Genomic DNA, 23,346 nt, shown 5'->3' with positions numbered 1-23,346 from the left:
ACGTATTTATTACACTTATGCATATCATATTTATTTACCTAAATTACATGGTAATCGGTAATTTTGTTAAATGGATGATACCGGCCGAAATGTCGGAAAGTGTATGCGAAATGTTGGAAAGTGTATGGACCATTTGAGGCGCGGCTGCGGTCAACATTTGAATGAAATAATTTACAAACATTAAATTATATATATTTATATATATATATATATATATATATATATATATATATATATATATATATATATATATATATATATATATATATATATATATATATAAATATAAAGGGTTATTTTTTAAGAGCTATTGGTTGTTTTTTTTAAACACATTAAATTCAGAAAAATGCATGAAATCTTTATTTGAATCAATAGTACGGTCCATATAATTTAATGTTTGAATAACTAACTAAAGTAAAATATAAAGTTTTTGGTGTATTTTCAATTCCTTAGAATAAAATAGATATTTACATAATATTTTATACAATAAAACATTAGTTTTTATAAAATGTTATTAAATATGTCATAATGTAATATAAACTTTAACTTACATACATCTATCACACAAACTAAATTTTAAGTAATAATTATTTCCAGAAATATTTCGTAATACATTTGCAGTTCAATTTTTACGTATGAACCATTTTTCAATATCAAAATTCTGAAACTGAAAAAAGATAATAAGAATATTCAGATATTGAGATCATGATCAAGGGAAAGTCAGTCTAACCTAACCCAATACAAATCAAAATAAAACATCAATTTTTAGTTTAGAAGAAACAAAAAAAAACACAATGATCTATAATCCTTGTACCTACATAATAAGCAAGGCAAATAATAAATTCAACTTCTATCTAAACAAAAAGTGTATCAAATACATGTGGAACATAAAGAATGTGGTCAGGTCACAGGAGTTGTAATAATCGAAGGGCATGTATTAGGAGATCATGAATATTGAAGAGGTGTGCAAAGCTAGATTGTTTCAGCAGGCAGCCAGTGAGATTGACCTAACCAACCTTTACCCAACACAGATAAAAATGAAACATCTTTTTTTTAAGTTAGAAGAAACAAAAATCCACTTAATGATGTATAAACCTTGTACATAATTATCAAGGTAAAATAATAAATGCAACTCCCATCTAAAAAAAGTGTGTGGTCTTGTCAGGAATAATTAGAGGGCATGTATTAGGAGATCATGAATATTGAAGAGGTGTGCAAAACCATATTACGAGCAGTTGCCAGTTATATCACGAACAAGTTCTCGCAGGACCTGGCCCTGCGGCGGAAGCCGAGCAGCTTGGCCAGCAGGCGGGCTCCGCCGCCGGGGCCCGCGGCTCCGGGGGGCCGCCGGCGCGCCCGCTTGGGGTTCAGCTGCACCTGCGCCAGGATGCCGACCAGCAGCTCGTCCACGTTGTGGGCTATGCCGCTGGAAGCCTCGATGAACTTGCAGCCGCAGTTGTTGGCCAGACGCCTGCCGACTGAAAGGGATACCAAACAACCAATTATGTTTTTTTACAACATTTTGAGTGTGTCCAAATACTTGTTAACAAAATCTGGATTATCTCCAATTACAGGAGTATTTTTCATATTATCTTTAGACATCTCATCAAAGATGAAGAAGAATATGGGAGATACCAGCCCATGACGGTCGTCAGCCCCGTAAATGCCCAGACTTCCATATTCTTCTTCATCTTTGATGAGATGTCAAAAAATAATATAAATATGTTTTTATTCTTTGATTGGGAATTATACAGAATCGTTACATAAATCAAGCCACACACATAAACGAGTTACACAAAGTACTTATACTATTCCGGTTACGAAATTCAACAATTGTAAGTTTGTGAAAATACCTGGAAGAGGGATCCTATCCCTCCTGGAAGAAAAAAGCAAAAAAGTTTTAAATTATAAAATCTTACGAACTAACCATCACGCATGGATGAGCAGAAGGAATAGAACGCCACAACCCTCTGTCTTTCCTAAAACTCTTTGCCTTTTCCACGATCATGCATCTCCTCAAACATACCCACCGATTATTTCGACTCCTAACGCGACAGCTTTCAAGTATTTGACAATCCCGATCGTGCCAAGTTTTCCTCTGTCTTCATTTGTTTCTTTTCCAACTACATTCACTTCAAAAATTTGATTTTCTCACTCATTCGTTCCACATGTACCTACAAACCATCTTTTATACCAATACACCTTTTTTAATTTAATCTATAATGCTTAGAGAAAATATAGAAAAAAAATAGTCATATTATTGGTACAGTAAATTACAATAATAGAAAAACCTAGAGTCAGATATATTTTTTAAAAAAAAATTAAAATTAAGTAAAATTATTTTTAATTTTTTTTTATAAACATATTTTTTCTCTTCAAAACCATATATTTATGTCGAAGAAAACCTTATTTTATTAATACAAAACCTGAAGGTTTTTTCTTCATTTGAAAAATATTTAGCTTATTAAAAAAAATATTCAAACAATACCTTTTCCTCAAAATGCAAAAACAACACTTTCTGCCCTGTAGCGGGTAAATATTAAGTTAAAAATATGCCTCTTTTGCTAAGATATAGTACATTTTCTGGGCATTCCGAAAACATGCGCAACTGAAAATTGACGATTTTTTTTATTTATGACGTTCTTGAAAGGATTGAGCGATATTTATGATAATGTTAAAAGTAATTAATAATTTTGGATAATTTATGTAGCACCATTTTCGTAAAATACTACCTCAAGGGCACTTCATGTTGTTCCTTTATCCTGTATACTACGTTAATAAAACCTTATTTTATTAATACAAAAACGTTGTTTGAAGCAAAAAATTCAATAACATACGTTGAATTTTACCTGGGCTTAAAGAAAATTAATTTGCGGACTATTGATTATCCTGTCTTAAATACTAGACTTACTACGGGAGGTAAACTTTCATACTATGAGGGTTGTAAGCTGCTTACTACGGTAGTTTCAAAGGTCTATAAGGACCATGCTAAGCCTTTGGTTATCTTTCTAGTAAATTACTTAAAGGGTGAGTTATCGGTCTTAGGCTACTTCCTCCGCACAGGATAACACATTCAAATCAACAAAGTTTTCTTCCTTCGACCTCTCTTTGCATTCAGACGGTGCATATGGCACCGCGTCAGTGTTAACATAAGCGTTAAATTATGCGAAAACAAAATGATTGGTCCTACCCTTGACATTTTTTTTTTCACATATGTTTTAAATACAACATTTTGAGTGTGTTCACTAATCTGGGTTTTCTCTACTGAGGGGTTATTTTTATATTTTGACATCTCAACATATATGAAGTAGAGCTTGGTCATGTACTCCGCATGCCTCCCGAGAGCCTTCATCAAGCTTGCCTCTTTTACAAGGCATCAGGTTCGCGCCGCCCAGGACGGCCACTGCTGACAAGTCAGAACTTCGCGAAGCGAATCTGACTTGGGAGGATGCAAAGGAGCTAGCAGCTGACAGAAAAGCTTGGGGACAGTTTGTAGACTCCATATGCTCCACATAGGGAGCCGATATGGTTTAAATAATAAAAATGTTCTAAGTTAATTTTGAGTAATATAGTTAGTTTTCTGATACTTGCCAACCATGGGAACCTCCCTCTTCCTCTCCAGGTCCGCCTTGTTGGCCACCAGGATGACTCCCCGGGTGGACATGTAGTCTCCCTTCAGGAGGTACAGCAAGATCTCCTCAGCCACCTTCAGACTCTGTCGGTCTTCCACTGAGTACACCACCACGAACACGTCAGCGTTGTACGTTGCGCAAAAACTTTCCACCTGGAAACATATAAAATATAAACTCGTACGTTAATTTGAATCAGCTTATAGTAAGCTCATTCATAACCCGACATTTTCCTAAACTCAACTACCCTTTGGTCCACATTGGTCCAAGTTTTCAGGACTCTACTGTATTAGCCAAAAGAGAATTTAAAAAAAAACACTCTCCTTATAATCCATATTAGAGTGAAAAAAAAAGTGATTTTTTCACTTTAATATTTATCCAATATTACCCTGGTCTGGTACCTGAAGCGGAGGGCTGATCACCTTTCCTTCGTGTGTTAACGATCAAGATAACTCTGTATTTGTATAATACAGTGCCCTATGCACCAAAAAATGAAATATAATCTATTGTTTACTTTGTGTAATACCACTTTTATAAACACTTATTCGTGACTACCGGTTTCGGAAAATTATTCCATTGTCAGGTCATTAAAACAAAATTATCACAACTTGACATTTGTCTAAAAATTGAATTTTGAAAGAGAGAAATAAGACCAATGAATCACAATATGAATTCGAGTCAACATTTGAAAATATTCCCATTGAGATTCATTTGTCTTCTTTCTCTCTTTTAAAATTTTATTTTCATACAAATGTCAAATTCTCATAATTTTATTTTAATGATCTGACGATGAATTGATTTTCCGAAAACGGTAGTCACGAATAAATGTTTATAAAAGTGGTATTACACAAAGTAAACAATGGCTCAAATAAAACTGCCATTAAAAAAAAACAATCGACTCACAAAATTGTTTAATGTTTAAGGGTTTTAAAATGTATGATGAAATGCCTGAATGTATGAAGTATGAAAAGAGTATGAAAGAATTTAAAAATAAATGTTTTGCTTATTGTAAGAAGATGTATATATATCGCTCATTTTTTTCAAGAACGTCAAACAAACCTTTATCGTATGACGGTCGCTGATAATCTAAAACGTGTACATATATTAGGCAGCTTTAAATTAGTAATATATCGCTCACTCCTTTTAACAGCGTCAAATATCAAAAATCGTCAATTTTCAGTTGTGCATGTTTTCGGAATGTCCAGAAAATGTACTATATCCCAGCAAACTTTTAAACTTTATATTTACCTGCTACAGGGCAGATAGTGTTGTTTTTACATTTTAAAGAAAAGGTATTGTTTAATTATTTTTTTAAAAATACTAAATATTTTTCAAATGAAGAAAAAACCTTCAGGTTTTACCTAAAAAGATCTGTTACACAATAAAAAGTTCAATTAGTGGCTCGATATTTATTTTTAATACATTGTATTATATTTTTAAGCTTTTTAACGATCTCAAACATATATTTTATTTTATTTTATTTTTTTATTCATTCAAACCATTCAATTCCTCAACCCTAAGCCGATGGTGCATAGGGCACTGCAGCTTAACACATGAGGGAAAGGTGATCGGCCCTCCGCTCGAAGTACCAGTCCAGGGTAATATAAAATAAACGTTAGAGGGAAAGAATCACTTATGTGTGTTTGAACCGTCCCTGGGAATCGAACCCGGACCTCCAGTTAGTTAAACGAGCGTGCTGACCATGACACTATGGAGGTGGACAAAGATTTTATTTTATTTTATTTTATACTCGTATTTAAACAGCAAATACCTAGTTACACATTTTCAACCTTATGGGTGTAAATACGCTTTTAACGTTTTATCACGCGCGAAAAAACGCTTTTATCGGAGAATGCAGGCGTATGAGGTATTTCGTTTAACAGAATGGCGTTTAGCGGTCGCCATGTTGTTTTTATTATTTTATTTTCCCGCCAACGAGAACAATAAAGGCACAGATTTTCCACATTCCGCTTTTCCGGTTTTCCGATAATTTTCCGAAAGTTCGCACGGAATTTTTTCCACTTTTCAATCACCTTGAATGATTCTCGTGAAATGGAAAAAAAAATTAAAAAAAGAATTAAAAGTGTCTCAACTTGGTATGAAACTTGTATATGGATGTCTTAGCTTCCCACAGCTTACAACCTGCCATTTCGTTGGCTTAAGCGATCATTTTACACATTTTAATGTTTACCATTCTACTCATTATCAAACATTTATATCACACATAATAGCTTAGTTCTTTGGAAAAAGTATTTTAATTCGACAAATTTTCATTTAAAATTTTGGTTTAAAAATTAAAAATTTGTTAAAAAAAATATTTCTCTCAATATGTGTTTGAAAGGTTCCTATCGCATGGGAATGATTCAGGGATGATTCTTACAGAAGCTCTACACGTCCTGTCACATATGTATATATTTATATATATATAAATATATATTTATATATATATATATATATATATATATATATATATATATATATATATATATATATATATATATATATATATATATATATATATATATATATATATATATATATATATATATATATATATATATATTTATATATATATATATATATATATATATATATATATATATATATATATATATATATATATATATATATATATATATTTATATATATATATATATATATATATATATATATATATATATATATAAATATATATATATATATATATTATATATATATATATATATATATATATATATAAATATAAATATAGAAAACAGAACGTGGACGACCGAAAAAGACTTGGCACGATCAGATCAATCAGAACCTAAAATCTGGCGGTGTCAAATGTCTGCGTAATCGGAGGGCATGTATGACTAGATGTATGGATGTGAAGGAGGCTAGGAGTGTATGTCAGGACAGAAGAGTGTGGCGTTTCATCCTCTCTACCTACCCCTGCGGGGAAACGGCGTGATGGTAGTAGTAGTAGCAGTAGTAAATATATATATATATATATATTTATATATATATATATATATATATATATATATATATATATATATATATATATATATATATATATATATATATATATATATATATATATATATTTATATATATATATATATATATTATATATATATATATATATATATATATATATATATATATATATATATATATATATATATATATATATATATATATATATATATATATATATATATATATATATATATATATATATATATATATATATATATATATATATTTATATATATATATATATATATATATATATATATATATATATATATATATATATATATATATATTTATATATATATATATATATATATATATATATATATATATATATATATATATATATATATATATATTATATATATATATATATATAATATATATATATATATATATATATATATATATATATATATATATATATAACCCTATAATGATTAACTTACCGACATTTCTGAGGCAGGGATGGTCAATAATCTCCAACTCAGTTTCATTACCGTCGAGTAGAACAGACACATTTTTCTGGCCGTATTCTTCATCTGAAAAAGAAAAGATTTTTATTGATATTTCAACATTGATGAAGAAGAAAGCATTAAAACTTAAGTAATAAGTTTCAAGAACACGCTTATCACGCCATTCAGTGCACGATGCGTTTTTCAAAAAAGCCATAGATTCGAGAATTTGATTTAAAAATGTGTTTGAATTTGACGTCAATAACGTTAAAAAAATTCAAACCGGAAAAATATATTAATTTGACAATTTGACATAAAAAACGTAACACAGGAAAAAGACATACAATAAAATTTAAATAAATTAAATTTTAAATTAAAAAACATCAAATAAAACAAAAATTAAAATAGAACAATTATATGCATATCTGAGAAATCGACCTCTTAAACATTAAAAAAAAAAAACAGAAAAATTTGTTCGGTAATTTGACATCAAAAACTCAAGCTGCAAAGAAGTATAAACCGAGAAAAGTAATGAATACCACACCTTTACTTTAAACCATACCTCTGTTTTATATTTCTATACACGCCCATACATATGCTTCTCAGATAGGGAATGTTCGCCGTTTCGTAGTTGATTATGATAAACGAACGTCATACATTCAGCACACAGCGTAATTTTTCAAATCCGACTGCTCCTAACATGCTTAATTCTACCCCAAACATTTTTTTCAACCTTTTTCTGACATTTCCTTTTCTTAGGGGAAAAGTACTCACTTAAGGGTGGATATCAAGACTCCATTCCGGGTCCAGAGTTGAGGCTCTATAGAAAGGTTTCTCGTTGCAAAATCACCCCCTACAAATATGGTATGAATATATGTATTCGTATAAAGTCCTTTCGACTCCTTTTGATATGAGTGTGCTCTGGACAGCCACCTCCGGTTTTCTTATGTACACACACATATGTATAATACATCTTACTATTCATGACAGGATATTTCCGCGTTCGAAGCAAATAATATTGTACAAGAGAAAACTAGGATAAACCAAGAAGTCTACACACATGTCGCTCACTCCTTTCAACAACGTCATATATCAAAAATCGTTTATTTCCAGTTGTGCATGTTTTCGGAATGCCCAGAAAATGTACTATATCCCAGCAAAAGCGGCATATTTTTAACTTAATATTTACCCGCTACAGGGCAGAAAGTGTTGTTTTTGCATTTTTAAAGGTATTGTTTATTATTTTTTTTATAAATTATAAATATTTTTCAAATAGCGAACAAACATTCAGATTTTACCTAAAAAGATCTGTTGCACAGTAAAAAGTTCAATAAGCGGCTTGATATTTATTTTTAGCACATTTCATTATATTTTTGAACTTTAAAAACGATCTACTGAAAAATGAAGTTTTATGAAATATGACGTTGTTGAAAGGAGTGAGCGATATTTGTATATTTAGTAGAGGTGTGACTGATGAATAACTGTTAGTTTTTCGATTGCACGATTGTGATGATATCACTTTCTCTCAGTTTATATATCTTTCCAACTGAAGTTAATTTTCAACAAATATATTTTTACAAATTTGAATTTTAAAACATACGTATTTAATAAAAAATTTGAAGATACTGTCATTTTATTAGGGATTATCACATATGTTTATAATTTGACATATTTTTATCTGCAATGTTGAGTTTTATGAAGTTTATGCTAAGAGAGTCCGTTTTCTATTGTAATTTTATTATAAGCCAATCACGTAATTTTAATCCTGACATAAAGTTGTTACCAAACCCTTTTGTATTTTTACTACTATATGTTCCATATAGCTATTTAAAAAATTATTGATAATAAAACAGTTGAACATCGTAACTTTTTTTTGTATTATTTAAATTTAAGTATACGCCACTTTTTCTTAATATCTATTTTGGCACGTGTTTCGATGCATTCCGAATTATTTTCAAACACAATATATGAATCTTAGTCTAAATTTGACTAAAGCATCCCGCTAATACCATGTTTCTACTGCTAAATATATATATATATATATATATATATATATATATATATATATATATATATATATATATATATATATATATATATATATATATATATATATATATATATATATATATATATATATATATATTTATATATATATATGTATATATATATAAATATATATATATACATATATATATATATATATATATATATATATATATATATATATATATATATATATATATATATATATATATATATATATATATATATATATATATATATATTTATATATATATATATATGTATATATATATATATATATATATATATATATATATATATATATATATATATATATATATATATATATATAAATATACATATATATATATATATATATATATATATATATATATATATATATATATATATATATATATATATATATATATTTTACCCCTCTTCATCCTATGTCACAACTCCTAGTCCTAAGTCCTTAGTTTCAAGTCCTAAGAGCACAACTCTAAAATTAAGACTTATCTTCACATGCAGTGTTTGAAAATAAAGTAGGATGAGTCGAAACACGTGTCATTAATGATTTTATTATTTAGTATTTACCGATTTAAATTTAAATTAAAAAGGAATATTACTTTTTGACATCTCATCAAAGATGAAGAAGAATATGGAAGTCTGGGCATTTACGGGGCTGACGACTGTCATAGGCTGGTTTAGGTGATCTCTTTACACACGTGTAACATTGTTTGTGAAAAGTATTTGGACGCACTCAAAATGTTGTAAAAAGGAATATTTATTATTATTACAACTATTATTATTATTTTTTTTTTAAATAAAGGAACAACCCGCATAGCCTCTATTAGAGTCTTGTCTGCTGGTAGGATAGTAAGCATAGGGAAGGTAAGGAAAAATACACCACAGACACCCAGACGAATTGAAAATAAATCTTTTTTGAATTTATTTTGCAATTGGCGGGAATCGAACCCGCGACACCAGTTTCGCAGTCGAGCGTCTACCCAACTACGCCACGGCGCTTGCCGTATCGCAATATGACTGCTGAATCAATACATAAAAAGGGGTTTTAAATTATATATATATATATATTTATATATATATATATATATATATATATATATATATATATATATATATATATATATGTATATATATAAATATATATATATATATATATGTATATATATAAATATATATATATATATATATATATATTTATATATATATTTATGTATATATATATATATATATATATATATATATATATATATATATATATATATATATATATATATATATATATATATATATATATATATATATATATATATATATATATATATATATATATATATATATATATATATATATATATATATATATATATTTATATATATATATATATTTATATATATATATATATACGATTGTAAAAATTGAGCTGAGCCACGAAAAATGCAAAATCATTCAGGATAAACATGATACTAGGTAGTATCACATTATCATATTGGTTGGAAAGCTACACCATTTTAGGGCAACGCTCTTTACACTTTGAGCTATGAACGGAATCATATTATGTTTAGTAGCATCCTACCCTGACGTGGAAGTTGTCTAGACGTTCAATATATGAGTACATATATTTACAATATATTTTCAGGAAGAGATGCTGCGTTAGGGTGGACAGATACTCTAAAAATGCAAATTGGAGAGCTTGAAAATCAGAAGTAGCATAGGTTCGAAAAATGGTAATAACACCCTTTTGTGAGGATGAAGGAATTTTGATGGACAATACTGTTTTCTGGATAATGGATCTTTGTCAGACGGGAGGAATTTCTAATTTAACATACTCAACCTATAAAATATTGTATTATGTAGACTCGTTGTGTTTATAACAGACGATATATAATCAATATTTTCATTCATCATTTTCTTTTGGAAAACCAGGAACCGGGTTTCGTCGTAGCTGACATCATCAGACTGGTGATGTCTGATGATGTCGGTTGACCTAGCCTATTGACCTAGTCTGATGATGCCGGTTACGGCAAAACCCGGTCGCTGGTCAAATAAAATGTTTGTGAAAAAAACTAAGTATGAGTATATAGTTGTGATTTTATTCTGGCACTAAAAAAAGGAATAATGGGTAGGTGTGCATGAGGAGATGCACAAATGTGGAAGAGGCTAAGATTGTTTGCAATGACAGATTGGTGTGGCGTTCTATTCTCTCTCCCTACCCCTGTTGAAGAGCGGCTTGATAGTCAGTTAGTTAATTAGTTACATGAAAAGCAAATATTTAAAAAATTAAAAAATAAATCGCAGAGTTTTTTTTTTTTTTTTTTCCTAGATTTCGTCATTTGATCCACCCTAGTCCAGCAATCACCTCACCTCGCGCTCATCCATAGTAAGCATCCGGAGGAAGCGGCTGAAGTTTAATCTTATTTCTTTACGCCTTCTTGAACATAACATTATTTGAAGTTCCGATAACACAGTCGAACTTCCACAGTAGAGTGGTCATAACTTCTAGAAGCTATATGTACATAAAGAAATAAGAATATATTAAGTAGAAGTTATATATGAATTATATAATTTTGTTAACCTCCGTAGTGTAATGGTCAGCACGCTCGGCTACCGTTCTGGAGGTCCCGGGTTCGATTCCCAGGGGGGGTTAAATAATTATAAGTGATTTTTTCACTGTACTATTTATTCAATTTTACCCTGGACTGGAACCTGAAGCGAATGGCTGATCACCTTTCCTTCATGTGTAAACGATCAAAATAACACTGCGTTTGTATTACGCAGTGCCCTATGCACCATTGGGGTGCGGATAAGGGTTTTATTATTATTATTATATAATTTTAGTATTCTTTTATTTATTTATATTTCATCATACATATAATTACAAATTACAGATTGCAATAATGTGCCCTCACTGAGTTTTCCGTGCCGATGGCACAATACTTAATTAAAAAACTATTTACATGATTTTTTATGCCGAATGATGCGATCTATTTCAGATCTACCCACTTCCATTTTCCAATTATGAATAGCTCTTTTATATTAAGTTTCTAATTAAAAAAGATGTATAGGTAATGGAAGTAGGTTGCACAGTTTTATTGCATAATAATCAAAGTTCTTTTTACCCAAAGAGGTATGTGTTAGGTTTTGTTTTATGTGTTTATATTGTTTACAATTTTCGCCTCTTCCAAATTCACGTACCTCCTCATACATACTCGCTGATTATTCCGACTCCTGACCTTACCACTTTCATGTACTTTACATTTTAATTTTATCGATAATGCTTAGGTTATCCTTCCATTCTATCCTGTTTCCACCATTCGAACATCTATCATACATATTATTTATTGATTCGGTATTAACTTTGTGGAATGACATGTTGATTTTTTTTAAAATTAAACTCTTGTAATAAACCACTTAATGAGTTTTATTTTAATGACGAAAGAAACACTTGTTTTATATATATAAAGACTACTAGTTTCGGAAGATAAACTTCCATCGTCCAGGGGTAAGTTAGCGAGAGGGGGTTTGTCAAGGGGCGGAGTTTGAAAACAAAGGAAAAACGGAAAGCAAAGGTGAAGAATTTTGAAACAATATTTTATTTAATAAATTATTATTAGAATTTAGGTTTTTTTGGATTTCAAAATTTTCTAAATAATTCTTAATTTAGCCTTTATGTGGAACAAGGTGTAATAATTTTAATTTATGAGAGTGGAATGAGTGATTTGTATATATTATGTGATTTACAAATTTCGAAAAATAATTACTAGCAATACCGCTACGATGTTCTTTAATTCTAATCTCTAAATTTCTCGCGGTTTGGCCTATATATTTTTTATCGCAATCTCCAGTTTTATTTCATTAAACTCGACTTGTTTCGAAAACTAACAAATGTTTTTTTATCTGCAGGTGAAAATTAAAACATGTTTTAATTTTCACCTGCAGATGCATTCAGCCTACTTCCAACCTTTTCTTTACTCCATGCTTCATTTGCATACCTTAGAGTTGGAACCAAGACTCCATTATGTAGAGCTATTAAAAGTTAGCTAAATAATATTAACGTATATTCGTAGATGTTATATATCGTATTAAATATTAAGTTTTTAAAAAGATCTTATTTTTTTAAACCATCTAACATCCCAGAGTACCGCGTTCCTTTATGCCAGGAATAAAACGTTGCACACTTGATATAATTAAAGGAATTTTATAATACCGTTAAAACACGGGCTGTGATTCACGAAGAGCGATCGTTCGCTCTCGACCTTAGGGGAGTGCTTTTTTATCATTAAAACTGAAAAAGTTCAATCACAAAAGGAAAAAATATTCATCTTAAATCGCCACGCCACACTTCGTGCCGAATCTCTGTATTCTCTCGCCATCTATGGTCCACAATGGAAGCGAGTAGGTTGGAGGTAGGTCGGGATCAGGTCGGGAGATGGAAGGAGGCGAAGTGGGACGTTCTGTTTGCCCAATCAACGCGAAGAGCTTTCCACGAGATAATGAATCGGTCAGCGGAATTTGGAGAGTCTCGGGAAAGAACGTATGAATTGCTTGTTAGAACTAAATATGAATTAAGGCCAAATTGACCTCACATATCGTAGTCATACAGGATAAAGTGACCAAGTGCATTTTATACAAAAACGTCATCATTGACTATTTGATATCTTACTAGCTTAATATTGCCCTGAAAAAATGCCAAAGGATTTTAAACTTGGAAGTATAATATATTGACTTGTTAAAAATGACTAGCTGCATTGATGTTTATTTTCTTGCCAAGCGAAAGTGATTTAAATGGCCCTTCTGAACATTTTACGTTTTGTTAGTTGGTCACTTTCGTACGACTACGATATGAACTATGATATGAAGGGTAAAGCTAGGCTTACCATACGTTCAGTTTCAGTATTTTAAAAACATCATGCTTCACTTCCAACGATAAAAGTAATATAAAATTCTGTAATGTAGTTTTTAACCCTACGTGCAAACAATGTGATCACTTAAACCAGCCTACAGGTGGTGAGCACCGCGTATTTAACGATCAAGATAACACTAATTCTAAACAATGCAGTGCCCTATGCACCATTGGGTGCGGATAAGGGTTTTATATATATATATATATATATATATATATATATATATATATATATATATATATATATATATATATATATATATATATATATATATATATATATACATGTGAATAGTCGTTCAACCAAATATGCCTTTGTATGTTTCGACTTATAAAGTAATGTTTGCCAAACGGAATCGAGCTTAGTGAAAGCGAATTTAAAAGACCTCAAAGAGTCTACCTTCGAAATGTTGCCAGCCGTGAGTTCCAATCACATTCGATATTTTATCCAGCCCGCAAACACACTCACGAAAAGTAAAAACGTTACATCTCCGCGAGCAACTCACCCCTCATACACTCCCCTTCAGAAGGCTCGGGCGTTTGAACACGAGAAAGGATAGAAAAAAACCTCCGGTTTATAATGATAACATGGCTTCCCTTTCGGGAATGCCATGTCAAGAATAAAACCGATCCTCGATTTATGTATCTACTCCAAAATTCAAATCCTTTTTTTTCTTCTAACAACCCTCGTACGCTCCCGATGGTGCATATGGCACTCTTCAACACCGTGAAAATGATATACAATATTATTTCACGAATTGATTTGGCAGGTACTTTGTGTTAGTATCTATCAATTTTAATTGACGTTTTACTCGGTAAATACCAATATAAAATGTGGTATTATTAACAAGTAAAACTTTCATCTTATTTTTTGAAATCTCATCAAAGATGAAGAAGAATATGGAAGTCTGGGCATTTACGGGGCTGACGACCGTCATAGGCTGGTTTAAGTGATCACTGTACACATATGGAGATAATACAGATTTTGTGAACAAGTATTTGGACACACTCAAAATGTTGTAAGTAAAACTTTAATTAAAAATGATTTATTGATAAAACAACAACTACCTATATAACTTTTTTCACTTTTATTTTATTTGACAAGTTACCGAATTTTGTCATTACCGACATCATTAGACTGGTGTGAGGCTAAACAAATGACAGTTTTTATATTCACCAGTAGATGAAAACATCCGTTAGTTTTCGAAACAAGTCGTGTATAATAAAATAAAACCCATTTAGTGGTTTATTACCAGTGATTAATATTTATATATTTTTTTAAATAGGCTAGACAAAATTCTTTGCTATAAACAAAACAACGCAAGAGTTGAAAACTTCGATTTTATATATTTTTCTTTCATAATGAATTTAAATTGAATGAATTGAATGTTCTTAATTTATGAAAACCTACTAACATTGCAGTATCATATTTATTGTAACTGCAGACAGTTGGTAGAATTCCATATTGAATTGTTGGGTAATATATCCAAAATAAAACAAGGTTTGTTGGATTGAATTATTCATTTATTTATATATATTTTAACACGTGTGATTGAGTGTTTGATAATGTCCTAAGAAGACGAAACGCGTCACGTATTAACACATACATAAATAAATGTAGAATTCAATCCAACAAACCTTGTTTTATTTTGGATATATTATTACCCAACAATTGCAGTATCACTCTATTTTTTGTTATTTTTTATTTATTTTCTTATTGTTTTTTTTGTTAGTTTTTTTTGTTTTCTTATTGTTTTATTTTATTAAAAGTAAAAGAGGTAATGAGGGGATCCCGAGGGGTGGGGACGAAGTGTCGGCCTCTGTCCGTACATCCTCCTCCCCCCTCATTAATTGAATAGAGCATTTTTTATTTCCTCAGAAATATTTTGAAGATTTTCCTCTATGTGCAGCTGACATAGAGTCCCTCAGGACTCTATAACTGCTGCGGGTGGATGGGGGGCTCAGATTCCACAAAAAAAAGCATCACTCTATAAAAAGCATAATACGCTAGAATACTTTTTTGTAATTGCAATACTACACTTATTGTTTTTTATTACTTGAATATATGAACGACTTGATGTAACTGTTTTGTAAAATTCCCAAAAAAATGCGACAATCTTTTTTTATATTTTTTTTTGGCGATAGTGCCTTTTGAAATCTCCTCGAGAACATTATTCAAAAGGACGTCACTTACCGCCGACGCGTTTTCAGATGTTCCGGAGAAAGCACAATTCCATTTATTTCACAGCATGTCACATATTTTACTTATTCTCGACATTTGAGAGCTAGTTTTGATTTGTTAACCTGTCTCAGGTTTAATGGGGACGCATGAGACCCATTGTGACAGTATTAAATATTTCCAAACTAAACAGATTTGAGGGGTAAAAAAAACATGTTACAATAATGGAAACAGGGCCCTCATAATGTTACCCCGGCGATGTAGAGCGAGTGGTATGTTTGCTTCCTCACACATACCACACTGAGATGGTAAATATTAAATTTTGAATATTCAAAACACTTACTTTGTGGATCATTGTAATATATAAATTTTACACTGAAAATAAACTTTCTTGAATTTTTGGGAAGGGATCACAGTTTCTTACCAAGAATTCGTGTACGAAAAGTTTACCTCAATTTCCTGTATATATGATGATAAAAGGATATATGTACCTTTAATTAATATTTGGTACATATTGTTCTAAAAAGATGACGTGTAATAATTGTAGACGTCAAGAAATACTGCCTTATTTGTTAACTTCGTGAAAGCCTTATGATATTTATTCTGTGAAGCCTTTACTAAACAAAGTGCTTGATTTCTGTATTTGACAAGTTCTTAACGTAGGTTGACTCTCAAACACAACGTTATATTTTATGTACTATAAAAAAATCACATATCTCACGGAGTTGTTTAGATTACTTTATATGTATACTCGTATTTATTTATTTATTTATATATATATATATATATATATATATATATATATATATATATATATATATATATATATATATATATATATATATATATATATATATATATATATATATATATATATATATATATATATATATATATATATATATATATATATATATATATATATATATATATAAATATATATATACATATATATATATATATATATATATATATATATATATATATATATATATATATATATATATATATATATATATATATATAAATATATATATATACATATATATATATATATATATTATTTATTGATTCGGTATTAACTGTGTGGAATGACATGATTATTTTATTAAAATTAAACATACCACTTTGACATACACTTGAATATACAACTTTATCGAGTTTTATTTTTATTTACGACTAGTTTCGAAAACGACAGATGTTTTCATCTTCTGGTACAAATTAAATCTGAATTTAATTGATTTTAATTTGTACTAGTAGATGAAAACATCTGTTGAAACTAGTCGTAATTAAAAATAAAACTCGATAAAGTGGTTTATTCAAGTGTTTAATTTTATCAATATATATATATATATATATATATATATATATATATATATATATATATATATATATATATATATATATATATATATATATATATATATATATATATATATCCACAACATTTTAAGTGTGTCCAAATACTAGAAAATCTGGATTTTCTTCACTTTATTTATTTGAAGTTTCTTTTTCGGCATCTCAATAAAGATAAAGAAGCCACTTCCTAGGACAAGTCGTAAGCCTTGTAAAAACCCAGACTTCCACTTCTTTTTCATCTGTCTAGTCTGCATTTACAGGGCTTATGACTTGGTGAAGTGATCACTTAACACATGTGTAACATTCACCATTCTACCCATGACTGACAACCACAATACTCAAATGTTTGGATTTTAGATACTGGGATACGCCTGAAAAGAAGATTTAAAATTTGCATGCAGCTTATTATTTAACCAGGTTATTTTATTCACAACATTTTCATATTTATCTAAACTTGTTCAAAAATATGAGAAACCCAGATTTGTTAACAAATATTTGGACACACCCATAAAAGATGTTGAAGTGATTTTTCCTACAGTGACTCATTCATTTTGTTTTGAATATTGAAAGCATTAACTTTGTGGATCATATTGATATATTTTTTTGAGAAATAAAAAGACTTTTTTTTATCCACTCACATTTTTACTAACCAACTAGATTCAGCAACAACCAACATGACATAAATTAAAGTCATAATTTATGACATAAATTAAAGTCAAAAATTAAACCCTTAAGAGGGCAACAGGTTGTTGCCGAAACTATGTAGTAGGTTAGTAAAAATGTGAGTGGATCAAAAAACAAAGTCTTTTTATTTCTCAAAATAATATGACTCATTCGTTTTATTTATCTTTTTAAAATATTTAGAATTTCAACTCACCCAATGAGGCGTCGTATGCACATATGTACTCGCTAGTAGTAAATTGGCATGTAAGGGCTGTTTTTCCCACCCCCGAGGCACCTAGCATGGCCACCCTGTACGGACCTCTCGGAACTGGTGGGGCCACTTGCGATCCGGTGCTGAAAACAAATATGTATATATTTATATATTTTTTTAAATATATAAAAAAAGAGTAGTTGAAGGAGTCAGGTGAGGAGTAGAGGGAGAGAAGTAGAAGGAAACCAAGCAAGATATAATACGATTATATATTCGGATGCTAGTCATATGCACTATCCCTAATGGGTATCCAGGCTCATTAGTCAAATTCTGTAATCGGTCATCGCTTGACTTAGCTGGGCCTCTCAAGGCTCCACGCCTGATAACCCAATAACGCAAGGTGGATAAAAAGTTTTTAGTCAAATAAAGAAAGATATATATCTAGTGATTAGTTATATTTTGTTTTTACCTTATGTTTTTTATATTTTCTCATTTGTACTATTTTCTCATTTTTTATATATTCTCATTTGTTTATTTTAAAAATGCTTCTTACATTACGTTTTTCTCTTTATTTCTTTTAAATATGCTTCTTATGCCTATTTTTATACCGGTTTATTGTTTTTATTTAAAAAAATCTTTTTTGTTACTTTATTATTTGTGTTCCAATCTTGTTAACCTTAATCCCATGTCCCAAAATAAGAAATAGAAATTACTCATCGGGAATATTATATGTATATATGACTTTTGTATGTAATATGTTTTGAAATAATAAAAAAAGACAATAAAATAGAAGATCAACGAGATGTGGGCTGAAGACCAATCTCCTGGCTCCGGAATATACGAGATTAGACGGGGATCAGGACCGTCGAGAATCTGTTTAGAGCTACCCAAGGATAATTACTCTCAATAGTGGACATCTAAGAGACCTTAACTGACACGGACAAAAGAAGAAATAGTCGAGTAAACCAAAGCTTCTTTTCAAAAGCAACACTAAGATGCACTACCCTGTCTGGCAGCGAGGGTGATTCTTCTCTCGGTGATCCTGAGACTGACAATATGTCAGAGCCAGCTTGCGCGACAAGGGCAAGCAAAGTGAAGCAGGGAAACAAGTTTGTCCAAGGAAAGGGTAAAAAACCTTAAGAGGAAGGACCTACAACCTGAGGACTAGGAGAGCTGACCTTAACAGTCTACAAAGACGATAATTTGGGATGGAGCTAAGAAGAAGAAGATAATTGTTATGCATATATATATATATATATATATATATATATATATATATATATATATATATATATATATATATATATATATATATATATATATATATATATATATATATATATAAATATATATATATATATATATACATATATATATATATATATATATATATATATATATATATATATATATATATATATATATATATATATATATATATATATATATATATATATATATATATATATATATATATATATATATATATATATATATATATATATATATATATATATACATATATACATATATACATATACCCTAAAATCTGGCGGTGTCAAAAGTCTGCGTAATCGGAGGGCATGTATGACTAGATGTATGGATGTGAAGGAGGCGAGGAGTGTATGTCAGGACAGATGAGTGTGGCGTTCCATCCTCTCTGCCTATCGTGATGGTAATAGTAGTAGTAGTACTAGTATATATATATATATATATATCATTATTATTCGGAACAAAATGTTTCATAAATGAACGTAATATCTCCGTCGGCGGTATTGATTTTGTGTCTAATCAATGATAATGCTTTAGATAGGACGTTATCTCCATTAAAGCTTGCTTTCCATGTTAAATGACGGCTGAAATATAAAAGTTATAATAATCTGATATTTTCGTTAATGGCCCCGTGTTTACAATATAAATAATAATTGATGGGTATGTCCGAAATAATAAGGTACATAATTTCTTTGTTGTGTGTTTGTTTCATTCATTATTTCCATATAACTTTTCCAAAATGCTAACTTGAGCTAATTTTCGGTACAGAAACAAATGTAATTAGTTACAACTTGTTTTAAAGGGAGAAAAAGTTATGTAACTGAATGGTTTGATTACATTTTCGAGAGAATTCTCAAGGTACAGAGGACATGCTACTAACGAGCATGCCTGTATACATTTGCTTGAAATAAACATGCTCTTAAATCGTCTTCTTCTTGGCTCTATTCCAACTTATCATCTTTGTAAACTGTTGGGATCAGCTCTCACCGTCCTCAGGTTGTAGGTCCCTCTGTCACGGGCAACGTCATCTAGGCCATGACTTCGAATCACGTTATCTTTCTGCAGCATCCATGATTTTTTTGGTCTAACAGTATATGCCTTTTGAGAAAGATCCATGGCGATTGCCTGGTTCACATTATGATCAGGTTATAACAGTGGCTTGATATTTATTTTTAATACATTTTATTATATTCTTAAACTTTAAAAACGATTTCCTGAAAAATCAAGTTTTTTGATATATCGCTCACTCCTTTCAAGAACGTCATAAATCAAAAAACTTGATTTTTCAGGAGAACGTTTTTAAGGGTTAAAAATATAATAAAATGTATTAAAAATAAATATCAAGCCACTTATTGAACTTTTTACTGTATAACAGATCTTTTTAGGTAAAACCTGATTGTTTTTTCTCCATTAGAAAAATATTTAGTATATTTAAAAAAATAATTAAAAAATACCTTTTCTTCAAAATGCAAAAACAACACTTTCTGCCCTGTAGCGGGTAAATATAAAGTTGAAAATATGCCGCTTTTGCTGGGATATAGTACATTTTTTATACATTCTGAAAACGTTCTTGAAAGGAGTGAGCGATATGACGTTCTTGAAAGGAATGAGCGACTTATTTGTAAAACTTACACTATAGCAATAGAACTAATTTCTTTTCATATACATATTTCTAAAATAAAAATGTATCCAAAATCATATTTGTATAAAAATAAGCACATTAGCGTTCCACAAATAAGTTTGTAGAGGGGTAATACCATGTCGACTTTTCCTTCGCTCTCATATGTTTCTACGACTTACTGCTCAAAACCCCTTGACCGAACTGAAGATAAAATGAGGGGGCAAAATAATGAAAGAGATGAGAAGAACAAATATTCACAACATATAGTAAGAATTCGGGTCATTTAAAATTTTTTTATTTTTTATTATTAGATTAAAACCAATATTTTTAGCTTTTCCACTTTTTTATTTGACCAGCGACCGGGTTTCGTCGTTACCGACATCATCAGACTGGTGATGTCGGTAACGACAAAACCCGGTCGCTGGTCAAATAAAAAAGTGGAAAAGCTAAAAATATTGGTTTTAATCTAATAATAAATTAAAAATGCAATTCCATCACGAAGTGTCAGTGGATAATATAAATCTATCATTTAAAAAACATGATATATTTATTTGAGTTTTATGTTAGGATTCGGTTTACAATATTTCCTTTTATTATTGGTATAGTTTTTCTCTTTTCAAATTTGCAAATTTGAAAGCATATTTTCTCTGAGCAAGTTTTCTCTTCAAGAGACCCCCTTTCCATCATTTTTTTAAAATTACCTAACGTCCAAGTGACTGAAATCTAGCTACGGCTTATGCAACACCGTTTATCATGTTTAACTTTATAAGTTTCATGGCCTATGCCTACTCGTGAGTGGATTTACTCTTTATGTTTAAAGTTACTATAATTTCATGTGATTCATGAGTCAAAATTCTAGGCAAAAACAATCGCTCCCCCTTCCATCACGTATCCGGACCAGCAGACATCTTGACGTGGTTCATTCGTGAACGAACGGATCCTGAAGATCCGTTTAGATACGGTAATTGAGAGACCGATTCTCCAATTCGAGTTAATCTCAAGAATGATTTTATTTTAAATTACCTAATATAAAAGTGTCTGTGAAGTCTAGCTTCGGCTTATGCAAAACTTATAGTGTTCCTACTTTGGCTCCAGCTTTATTTGTTTTATTGATTTTTCTGCTTAAGAGTGGGTTTTCTCTTAATGTTTAAAGTTAATATTATTTCATGTAATTCTTGAGTGAAAAAACCTTTTGTGTTTGAAAATGATTTCATTTTACAGATCACAGTAGATTTTAATAAATAGTGGTATTGACTAAGTAATTTTTAAAATTAAAAATGAAAAAATCCATGCAAAAACACTCGCCATCTCGTTTGCGAACATTGATCTGTTCACATATAGTGACCTGCTGATGCGATCTGATGAATGAATCATTTAGTGATTCAGTTACTGTCAGTGATTCAGTGATTCGGAGATTAATTTATTGCAATTTTGTGTTTAAATATAGTAGGTAGGTACACAACAAGATATGCAAATAAAATATAAAATAAATTTTTCTTTTAATTAAATTGCATAGATAATTATGTTTTAATTTTTAACAGAAGATGAAAACATCTGTAAGTTTTCGAAACTAGTCGTATATATAAATAAAACTCATTAAGTGGTATATTCAAGTGTTTTTTTTTTTTATAAATAGATTATTGACATAAAAAATAAATAAAATTCAAAAATAAAAATAACAGGCCTGAAAATAGAATTTCGATTTAATTTCCTGTTGACATTTCCAACCAGTGGAGTTCTACAAAAAATAAACCTTTTTTTAAAAATAAGTACCAACCCAAATAAGACGTATGAATTTTTTTACTTTGTAACTAAGGAGAAAATAACCAAAAAAAGCATCTGGTACCAAAAAATTAAATTAATCATTCATTAAATCATATGGGATGTGCTCCATATGTGTACAATAGTCAACAAACTGCCTACAAATCGCTCACTCCTTTCAAGAACGTCATAAATCAAAAATCGTCACTTTTTTGCTGTG

The 23,346-nt window shown here is 29.8% G+C and overlaps 1 protein-coding gene across 1 annotated transcript in view; it reads right to left on the bottom strand.

The window, feature by feature from the left end:
* Positions 1-571: 571 nt before the first annotated feature.
* Positions 572-23,346, bottom strand: part of LOC148308590 (uncharacterized) — a 61,516-nt gene continuing 38,741 nt past the window's right edge. Inside the window, exons 3-6 of the mRNA XM_088261495.1 lie at positions 18,476-18,615; positions 7,104-7,192; positions 3,592-3,784; positions 572-1,478 (exon numbers count right to left, since the gene is read on the bottom strand). Coding sequence (XP_088117621.1) covers positions 1,243-1,478; positions 3,592-3,784; positions 7,104-7,192; positions 18,476-18,615 — 658 coding nt within the window. The 3' untranslated portion in view covers positions 572-1,242. The remainder of the gene's footprint in view (positions 1,479-3,591; positions 3,785-7,103; positions 7,193-18,475; positions 18,616-23,346) is intronic.

The sequence above is a fragment of the Brachycentrus maculatus genome, unplaced genomic scaffold (assembly GCF_059751285.1).
Source record: "Brachycentrus maculatus isolate JH-2025_06_01 unplaced genomic scaffold, ASM5975128v1 h1tg000157l, whole genome shotgun sequence".
Lineage (NCBI taxonomy): Eukaryota > Metazoa > Arthropoda > Insecta > Trichoptera > Brachycentridae > Brachycentrus > Brachycentrus maculatus.
This window is presented reverse-complemented; position numbering and strand designations above follow the sequence as displayed.